Raw genomic sequence first — 10,877 nt, 5'->3', positions numbered from 1 at the left:
AAAAACCAACAAAAAATTATTATTTTAACTTCTTAAACAACTATTTAAAACCAAAATTGCTAAAAATAACTGTTTTAAGTTATATAATTTATAACAGATTGAATTCTTATTATTATTTATTTCATTATTATTTTTTTTTTTACGTTTTAATAAGTTAAAAATAGATATTTTTTTAAATTTTGTATTCTAGCAAAAACTAGTACATTTCTTGCACAAACCATTATTATTTGAGTTTCACAAAATCTCCAGTTTGTTTTGTAAATGTTACCTGTCTTTTTATTGCGTCATCAGAACAATTTACGACCTAAAAATTACCGCCAACTCTGTGAACACGTAGCCATGTGCTTTGTTTGTTTATAATTTGAGTAACAGAAAAGGGGAATTTTGCTAAAATCACTCGTCCGTAAAAAAGTTATAACGTTTTTATTTTTATTTATGTAATTTTTCTGTAATCAATAAAATATATTAAATATAGTTTACAGTATTTTTTGTAATGCCTTATTACTTTTAAAAAATAACAGTTTTCATCTTTTTAAACCTTTTAAAAAAATAACGACTTAAATGCGACTACAAATTGGAAAGAAAAGAGACTTTCCAATTTGTCTAATTAATTAAATTAATAACCATAATAAGAAGGTGGTAAATACAGGCTAAAATTTGGTGTAAAATCCAGAACATGTTTATTAAAAACTGGTTAAATGCCACAGAGTTTAAACCTAGGCTCGACATTGTCGCAACCTGACCGTAAGATAGTTATTCTTTTTAAACCTTTCGGTCATGAGCTCACTAAAAGTTACATCCAGCAAACATAGTGTTTTTACGAAGTAGGATTGGATTATAAACGTTATGGAAACAAATTGTCGTTCAATTATCAAAGTTAAACAAAAAATGCGCGTAGTCATAAGTTAACACTTTTGCACGAACAAATGTTTCAAACAAGCTAACGTGTTATTTTGCAAAATTAGACATTCTTACCCCCCCTTTTACAATTAATTTCCCCCCTTATACAATAAATTTCAAATACCCCCTTACACAATTAATTTCAAAGGGTGTCGCGGGGTTTACGATTTAAAAAAAAAAGTCGAGCCATACTGGTCTATAGGTAAGTCCAGGCAGATGTGTAAAAAATGATTTTTTTCCCTTTAACGTTGATCCAACCTATATATAATTTGCCCTTGTACGCCTGACACCCACGCCACATTTATCATATTTTCAACAAAGTCACCTCTAGTTTAATTTGCCACAAAAACAAATCCGGTACCAGTCACAAAAAATAATTTATCATATCCGTATATTAGCGGACAGTACTTTATAATTAATAGGGTCATGAAGGGTAAAATACTGCTCAGCTTGCCAAGGTGAGTCAACGCATTAATCATACAAGGTAATGACATCATTTTATAATTGCCATGGTCTAATAATAAGCATTACGTAATCACACAATTTGCTACTGATGATATTTTAAACACAATATTTATTAAATTTTTTAATATGCTTGAAAATAAATTTAACTTTTTGCCTAGTTGTTAAATAATTCATTTTCTTTCGTTTGACAGAACAAAATAGCGTTAAAAGTTAGGCCAACCTAAGTTCAAAGTATGTTTATATGTTGTATTCAAATTTTGTTAAAATACAAAAAACGTTCTTACCTAATTAACTTAATCGTCCGGCCTTTGTTTAACGAATCTCTGATGTTTTTTTAGTGTGTTGTATAATAGCCACCTACGACCAAGTGTTAAGTATTTGATTGACCCATAATTCTTCACACAGACCACGTCATTGGACGAAACTTTTGTTATTCAGCGTTTTACGTTGAGTTTGGAGACTCAGAACTCGCCGCGAGGCAAAGTGAAATTTATCGTCGCAATAATGTCGTTTCTATCATAAACTTTAGAAACGCCACCGTTATGAATAAAACTAGTTTTTCGACATATAATAACTGTGTTTGTTTTAGTTCGCTTGTTAAATGATAGACTGCGAAAAAAATTTTGGTAATAGGCATCAATAATTGGACTTTTTAGATTAATCAATTCTAATTTGGGCAAAAGCAAAGTCCGCTTTTAAAGAATGGGTTAAAATTGTGTCGCTTTCCGTAATAGTTTACAAAAACAAACAGTGAATTAATTAAGTCTGGAACGAAAGCTTTTGCGCATTTGTTAACTACAAATGTGCCAAATTAGGATATACTGTAGTATAGGATTTGGATAAAATTTAGAGTTCTAAAAATCTGGTAGCAGCTTGGCTACCAAAACGCCAGGCGAATTAATCAAAAGTTGACAGTTCGTGACAAGGTTTGACAAATAGTTAAATGTTAGCTTTACTGTGCGCTTAAAATCCATGCAAAGTTGTATAACATATGTCGAATAGGTTATATTTGTTCAAGATATGATATTTGTTTTCAAGAATTAAAATTTGTTAAGGCGACAATTTAAAAAATGCTCATAAAATACCATTTGCTATCCTGCTATATCTACACCCTGTTAAGTTTGGCATATAACTTGGCTTCAACGTAAACAGTAAGCCAAGAAAATTTAAATATATTATTTATGGGGTTTGTTCGTGTTTTAAAAATGCACGATTAAAGGTAAACCAGACTAAGGCGTGCATTAAATGCGTGTTCAGAAGTTGGTAATATTTAAAATTTATTTAAACCTTTATTTAGCAGTTTTGCATTTTAGGAAAACTATAATAAATTTTCTCATTTCTATGGTGTATTTTAAAAAGAATTTAAATAAACTGGATTCTATATTTAGGTGACTTTTTGTGGTAAATAATAGAACAGTAAAAAGGTGGTTGATCTAGGTATAAATATAGGTTTCTATGTGTTGTAAAATATTAAAAATTATGTTTAATTCAATCTGTCATTTAGCCTTTGGTTAAAAAAGCTTGTCTAGTAGATTTTCATAGATATAACATGCTACCTCGTTAACGCCACTTCCAGGAAATGGACGATTCATTAACAAAATTTGGAAAATCCTGAATACGGTATGTTGTAATGCATAGAGCTGTATACAGTGTATGTATAACTATAGTTATGCCCTGAATAGATTTGTCATTTTGGTGAAGTCGAAGCCATTTGCGGAAATCGTCGCCTGTCATGCTATAGCTGTTGTACAATATAAACGAGCGCGTTTTCCGTCCGTTCACTTTTTTGGCTTTTGATGAATTCTGCTCACAAGGGCGTTGGTATAATACTGTTGTGTTAGTACAACAGGAATCTGGTTTCCGACCGCTAAAGGACGTTTTTTGATGGATGTTATAAGTTAGTATTAGGTCAAATTTTAGTATAAAACAAGATGATATAGTCAATAGAACAATCATATAACAACTGGTATTGTTTAAGTAAGTTTAGACGAACAGATGAAGAGTTAAAATGCATTGGACAAGGCAGCTTATTCTTCACAGTGGAGGTAAAGATTGTGCTTATTAACAAATGCACGGTTTTTTCCTGGCACTGCATAGAATTTGTATGCAACGGTTCTACTCAATGTATTTTATTCAAATTTTTTAAACAAATCAATGCGCATATAGTATCACAACGACTGCATATAGTTATATGCTGTATTCTGCATATATAGTTAGCTGTGGTAAATGAAAGGAAAAATTAGAAAGATTAACCGTTAAAATTGTAATTTAAAAAACTGATTTTTTGCGCACAGTCTTACGCAATTTTATACACAGCAATATCTCAAAAAACAAGCAATGTAAAATGCTCGTTTAAAATATTAATAAACTGCTTTTTAATCTATAAAAATAATTAATTAAAATTGTTTAACAGTAATTTAACCAACAAAATAAATTATAGTTAACTGAAAATGTAGCAAATTTTAATAAAAATCCACAGGAAATTTGCCTTTACTTTTATACCACGCGCAAAACGTCAAACTGTGTTGAAGTATAAGCGACAAGACTAATGCAATATTTCTATAAATGTTAAGTACAAAAAATTTAGATATATGACCGTCACATATACCAGAATTAAGTTGATTACTATTCATGAGACCTTACTTATTTATTTGATGTCCGGTCTGTAACTTTTCACGGTGCTATTTGGCCTGGATCTGGTATATCGGTCAACCAGCAGCCCGATTTTGCGCAAAATGTTTATTTGTAATGAGAATTGTCCCTATTGACACAGACTTGTTTACAAGAATCCGACACAGCCCGCCGACCAAGCGTACTCCATATCAAATCTGGCTTTGCAAATCGAAATTAGACTCAAGTTAAGCAAAATCATGTTGGTTATAAGGTTAGGTGTAGTGGTATTATTGGTTATAGCTTTGTTTAAAGAAGGAAAAGGTTTAGGAACAAGTCGATCAAGAGAAACCACTTTTCATGGCGAATCAAGTAGGAAATAATAATTGTTAAAAATTTGTAAAAAATGTCAGTTTAGAATTAACAACAGGACGCTTGGCATTTGGGAAATTATTGGGGAATAAAAACTTATTTTTTGTTTTAGAATTTGATTTATGTCGTTATTGGGAAACCAGCTTTGTAACAATATTACTTTCTAGGGTTATTTTTAAACCAGTCTCTTGAATGGGTATATATACCAAGTTAATGTTATGTAAAATTTTTCGGTTATTGCCAATTGACTTATTACTTTTTTACAATATACTCTTACTCTAAGTTGACAATTACTATGTAAAAACGATCAGTTATCATTATTTTATAACCTCAAAAAATAATATATATATTTTTTTTCGTTCATCCTAAAACAGTTAAGTACGAATATTTTTAATATTGTTTACTAGACTGTCAGCAAGCTGCTGATTTAGCAGATTGGGGTAAGACAGTCTTACGTAATGTCAACGTAATTGTGTGGTGAAAATGAACGCCTAACTAAAGCAAACGACTGGTTAAAAAAAGCAATATTGAACCAATAAATAGGCTTTAAAAAATTATGTTAAATAATATAACTCGACGCTATAATTTTTCACATTTTTTCAATTTTTCTATGGTATAGAAGAGTGTTCGTTCTCCAATATTCCCCTTTGTGCCAAGTTAGAAAAAAAGTGGATTTGTTTGCCTAACTCTCTCGGTCATCAAAACCAGCAGGAGGTCGTACAAAGTTCTGCTTATTCGTAAGTTTTTACGTCAACAAACAAGTTACAAAATACTGAGTCATGATATTTCAGGATTTTACGATTGAAACTAGTCTAGTTAAATAAACAAGCAATAAATTACGGGTTTGGCTTGTAAAATATCTGCAAATATTATTAAAATTTAATTTACTGGATAAAACGATACTTCTGCAAAGCAAAATTTTAAACCAACATTTTACCGATATTTAGTTTTTTGGGGGTGTTTGTTGTGGTAAGGGAGTTAAGGGGAGGTTGCAATGGGTGTAAAGGAGTTGTTAGGGGTAAGAATGGTAAGGGTGTAATAGGGTAATGGGGTTAAAAGATGGAAGGGTAGGTTGTAAAGTTCTTTTGGGTAAAAAAAATGGGTTGGCCGACGTTACGCGTTATGTGACGTAATGGGTTTAAAAGATAGAAGGGGTAAGTTGTAAAGTGCCTTTGGGTAAGATAAAGGGGTTGGCAAACGTTACGCGTCACGTGACGGGCTGGCATTAAGAATTTCTCCTGTTTTGATTTTTGCAACTTTCAATCGCGATATTTTAAAAACTAGCAAATCACTTTTAAAGAAATGGTCCAAGTTTTAAAAATATACCAAATTTAGTTCTGCTACCTAACGAGCAAACTATTGCGACACAATTTCGTAACTCCATCAATTAACTGAGTCATAGTTCAAATAATTTTTATTACAGGTTTCTAACTCAAGTTTCATCCGCTTTAAATCGATCACCACAAACTAGTTTTGCTCATCAAAATCAAACAAGAAATCTAGAAGAAATTCAATTGTGCGAACTGCAGGTGATTGGTTCGCGCTACTTTATTTGTGACGTCATAATATATAAGCGCACGCGAACAGTAACTACAATACCTTGATTTAAAAAATCAAATAAAAATCCGCTTTACTTTAAATAAAAAGTTAAAAGCTGGTGATGCAATATTTTTATCCAGTTTAAACTGCTTTTAGTCAGTTTTTTAGTGAAATAACGTTATAAGAAATGGTCATAAGCAGATTTATCAGGCAATGTCGATTTGATCGCAATATAAACCCAGTTTTTTATGTCACCATTTTCTCTTTAATTTTAGGTTGAAATCAACTAAATTTTTTAATTTATTTACATTTAAGTTCGATTTTTTTACTGTTCATATTTTTACCACTACATACTTGTAGATCTACCAACTATCATGTGCTGTGCTGGCACCCACATGCTTTCCCATGGACCGACTTAGGGTAAGTGGAATATCAGCTTGCAACGCTGTCTGCGAAACAGTAAGAAACAGGTTTGTGTCTAAATTTCCTAAGCACTTATCTGAAAAAAGTGGAGCTAAAATATGCTACTAGCAAATGTCTCAAAGTTAAAGTATATGTCAATTTATTAATTCGCTGTCCTATACTTTGGTTGTAATTACCAAACCAATGTTACAGTCTTATAATATAAAAATCATTTAAAAACATTCATTTTTATGATCCAACTTTAGATGTGTTGACATACTACAAGAAAGAGAAATAGATTGGCCAGAGTTTCTAAGTTGCGAGAACTTTCTAGATTGTCATTTAAAAACAGTTTGTCGTGGTGTAAAAGATGTCTTAGGTAAAACTCAAAATTGTTAAACTTTGTTGAAGTGTTTTAAATTTTATAAATATTTTTAGCTCCCTTGTCTCAATCAAATATGAATAAATGGAATCAAAGAAAAACAATCAAGCCAAATAAACTGCGACCGATTAAATTTAGACATCATTCCGAAGTAAAAATGAAACGGGTAATCTAGTAGTTTGTAATCTAGTAATTTATTTACATAATATTAAGTGTTTTATTTATACCTTCTAAGATGTGCAAGCAGCAGTAATCGAACCCTATAACCTTGTATGGTCTTTTTTGTTAAGCTACAGTAGAAACTATTGTATTCTAAATCACAGTTACGACTTTACACAAAAAAACTTTAAACAATTTTTCGACAAACTAAACAGGCTCTCCGACAAGTATTCCGAACATGTCCTGAGATCACTCGTCTTTACACTGTCGGTAAATCGATTGAAAAACGCCCTCTAATGGTGATCGAGTTCTCTGATAATCCGGGAGCTCACGAATTTTTGGAACCAGAAATGAAATGGATCGGAGCAATTCATGGCAATGAGGTAAAATATAATTATTCTAATGTTTAAAAAATAGAGTCTTGTCTTTTACTTTACGTAAGTGAACAACACATTAATAAACGTTAAAATAAATGAAATAAACGTGTAAATTATATGTATTATTTTAGATTAAATTTACCCAATTTTAAAGTATAAACTAATTTGAAAAACATCATGACACAACAAAAATGTATTACTTAGTAATGTTCACATAACTTAAAAATGCTTGGCGTTAATTCCTTGTCACATACAACACAAACATGTTATTGTAAACAGGCTTTAGGTCGCGAAATGTTGATCGTTTTGGCCCAATATTTGTGCCAGGAATGGAAGGGTGGAAATGAAAGAATTAGAAATTTAATTTCATCAACAAGAATTCATATTATGCCGAGCATGAACCCAGACGGTTATACTAAGGCTGCAAAACAGGTAAACTTATTTGTGATCTCGTACACATCACTGTTGGTAGTATTTTATACGTAACATATATATTTAATGATAAAGTAGAAGGGAATGCCAGACCAATTTATGGTTTCAAACTGGTCCACCATATTTTAATATAGTTTAATAATATACCATGGTATAGTCACCATTACATATCAAAAAGAAACAAACACTTGAGTTGGACAAATGCAACTTGAGACATGACCAGCGTAACAAATTCTAATTCTAATACATTAAGACCCGTTCACACGGCGCACGTAACGCAACGTAATGTAATGCAAGATTTCACAACCATTTAAAATGAACAGAGCCGTTCACACGTACGTAAGTTACGTAAGATTTCGTAAAGTTTTGTAGCTGGAGCGAAATTTACGCAAGATTTTGTAAGCGGTATACTTTTATCGTGAAGTTACGTAACGCAACGCAGCACAACGCAGCGCAACGTTACCTTGTCGTGTGAACAGGCCTTTGATCTTAATGTAAATGTGATTTTAAGCACAAATTTTTCCAAAAATTAAAAAAACAAGAACTTTTTAGACAAAACATACACGAGACTGGCTAACTGGAAGGTATACAGCCAAAGGTTTTGACCTAAATCGAAGTTTTCCTGATCTTACACCGATCGTTCTTCGAAATGAGAGGACAGGAAGAGGCCCGAACAACCATATACCAATTCCTCGTTCCTACAAGAAAAGGCATCCAGAGGTAAGAGTCACATTTCAAAAGTTAAAAAGAGAAAAAATACTTTAAACTGGTTTTACACGTTTTTTTGTTTGTAAGGCTGTATTGTAAATAAATAGTATTTTTTGGAAGTTTTTTAGCATTAATAATTACAGTGTATATATATATTCACGTACTTAACAAGATTTTATCCAAATCTTATTTAAAACAGGGCAAGTTTCCAGAGATTTATGCTGTAATAAATTGGCTTAAAAATTATCCATTTGTTCTTTCCGCCCAACTTCACGGAGGTGAATTAGTTGCTAATTATCCTTATGATGTAATAAGGAGACCAATGACGTTTTTAAAGGAGCACACATCACCTGCATCCCGATACTCCAGGTGTCCGGATGACGCCGTGTTCCGAGATCTCTCCTCAACTTATGCAGAGGTAGGAAATGGGATTTTAACCCTTTCAGGTGTAATGGCATGAAATGGAGACATTTTTCAAATTCTGTTTTTAGGTTTTTTAAATATCAAGGAAAATTTTTTTAATTAAAATAAAAACCTGTAAAAACATACCATAGGCAATTAGCCAACACAAACTCTATAAAAAGATGCTTAAATAGTATTTAAACAACCTATAAAATTGAACAGAAATCCAGAGTGTTAACCATCTAAAGTCCAACTTTTCTTATTTAAATAAATTTTACAACATTTAGAACCACGGAACAATGGCGGACCCTGTTTTGAATGACTGTGGGGAAAATTTTGGACACCAAGGCGGAATAACGAACGGAGCAGCGTGGTATACTTTACAAGGAGGTAAGTTAACAAATATGCCGGAATTATATAATATGTGTTGTATACATAATTAAAAAATGTAATGTCATATAAATCTTTTATGTAAAAAAAGAAGTATTGCCATAGCATGTAATTATTTCTCGTTTAGAATTATCTTTAACAAAAATTACAATAATAATGGCCACATATGTCTGAAAGGCATAGAATAGCATTGCTCCAGATATGTCCTTTAACTATAGACCTAATGTTTATTTTTTACCTAAAGGAATGCAAGATTTTAACTATTTGCATTCGAATTGTTTTGAGACGACGCTTGAAATTGGTTGTGATAAATTTCCACCAAAAGAGGTGCTAGAGAGTGAATGGATAAGTAACAAAGAAGCTCTGCTTTCGTACAGCGAAAAAGTAAATCGTTTGTAAACATTTTCAAATCGAAAAAAGTTTTTTTTTTAATTGACTAAATATATCTATAAGTAACAAAGTTACTTATTAAATACCAGATACTGCTAAACGCTAATTCAGTTCTCAAAGCGCATATTTTAAACTTTGTTTACTAAAGGTTGTCAGTAATTGCCTATTGGTTTATGCAATTTTATATTTTCAGGCTCATATGGGAATAAAAGGACAAGTAACTTATCAGAATGGAGTAGGAGTAAGTGATGCTGTTATTCATGTTCAAGGGATTAATCACGACATAACAACAAGTATTTAAACATTTTTGCTTTTCTAACAAATAGGTTCTGCCTGAAAAATATATAATTTGGGAATGTTTGACCCATTCCTAACTAACAACCACCGTTACTAGAGTTTTACTTTTTATTTATTTTCCAAACGATTAATTTTAACGTTTGCTTTTTTTAGTATCTACTGGCGAGTATTGGAGGCTGTTAGTGGCTGGTTCTTATGTAGTTAGTGCATCGAAGAAAGGGTTTATAACAGAAGTTAAAAACGTTACAGTTACATCAAATTTTGAGGTAAGCTTTTATATGAAAAACCGAGCCTAAGTGCATGTATGTTTAAAGTAATATTGTTGTGCTTTATTTACAGAGTAAAATCATGAATTTTACCCTCTTAACGCCTTTGCAATACGAAGTAAAACAACAGGTTACTAGTACAACCGAACTTACAACTTCATTGCCTTCAAACGAATTAAATACTCGTTCAAATTTAAATATAACACAAACAACTGAAACTAACTTAGTGCGTTCTACTGACACTGACAATACTTTGCTTAAGCAACGTAAAAGTGACACCTTACTAACTTAAGTTAAAGATTTACATTACATAATTGTTAATGTTAAATTGATTTTAGTTACCTTGATATATTTCTTGAATGCTTTTTGTTCTTTTCAATGGGTGCTTTGTATTTTGCCAGTTTTTGTAATAAAGCATTTGTATTCCATACTTTTACTAGTTTTTTATAAATTTTGAACAAAAATATGATTCTGTAGAAATATAACTTTATATAGTCTAAGAATTTTTTTACAATGACTGTTTTAAAATACACGGCTTTTAATACTATACATACCACTACTTTATAACACTGCTTAACTGAACTTAAATCTAAATAAAGCGTAATTTTTTGTTTAAGAAGAACGCCGATTTAGGCAAAAATTTGCTTAAGTTAAATCTCGAAATGTGCCCATGGTGAAATTTGCACAAATAAAAAAAGGTTATTTTGCAAAATCTGTTATCGCTAAGTGGCAGACTTGAGATAATAATAATCATGATCTTATTTCCAAATCAAACCTACTAAAATG

General features: G+C 31.4%; 1 protein-coding gene across 2 annotated transcripts; it reads left to right on the top strand.

The window, feature by feature from the left end:
• The first annotated feature begins 4,186 nt into the window (after positions 1–4,186).
• Positions 4,187–10,709, top strand: LOC145744515 (carboxypeptidase E-like). 2 transcript variants are annotated; one of them, XM_082562371.1, is made up of 15 exons: positions 4,187–4,347; positions 4,967–5,084; positions 5,771–5,876; positions 6,247–6,356; positions 6,555–6,667; positions 6,727–6,836; positions 7,045–7,212; positions 7,486–7,638; positions 8,191–8,364; positions 8,552–8,764; positions 9,036–9,138; positions 9,383–9,522; positions 9,722–9,821; positions 9,979–10,091; positions 10,165–10,709. In XM_082562371.1, exons 1-15 carry the CDS (start codon positions 4,236–4,238, stop codon positions 10,381–10,383), a joined length of 2,052 nt encoding a protein of 683 aa, XP_082418497.1. In that variant the 5' UTR covers positions 4,187–4,235; the 3' UTR covers positions 10,384–10,709. The 2 variants fall into 2 exon arrangements, with proteins under 2 accessions (XP_082418497.1, XP_082418496.1); XM_082562370.1 differs by having other exon boundaries at positions 8,191–8,358; positions 8,546–8,764; positions 10,165–10,697.
• Positions 10,710–10,877: the final 168 nt, after the last annotated feature.

The sequence above is a fragment of the Corella eumyota genome, chromosome 3 (genome assembly GCF_963082875.1).
Source record: "Corella eumyota chromosome 3, kaCorEumy4.1, whole genome shotgun sequence".
Taxonomy (NCBI): domain Eukaryota; kingdom Metazoa; phylum Chordata; class Ascidiacea; order Phlebobranchia; family Corellidae; genus Corella; species Corella eumyota.
This window is presented reverse-complemented; position numbering and strand designations above follow the sequence as displayed.

Bases quoted from the DNA above. Each gene is read 5' to 3' on its own strand.
- LOC145744515 (XM_082562371.1), top strand. From the start codon at position 4,236: ATGTTGGTTATAAGGTTAGGTGTAGTGGTATTATTGGTTATAGCTTTG. The intron at 7,639-8,190 runs GTAAACTTATTT...AGAACTTTTTAG, and splicing joins ATACTAAGGCTGCAAAACAG to ACAAAACATACACGAGACTG. The intron at 8,365-8,551 runs GTCACATTTCAA...AAACAGGGCAAG, and splicing joins AAAGGCATCCAGAGGTAAGA to TTTCCAGAGATTTATGCTGT.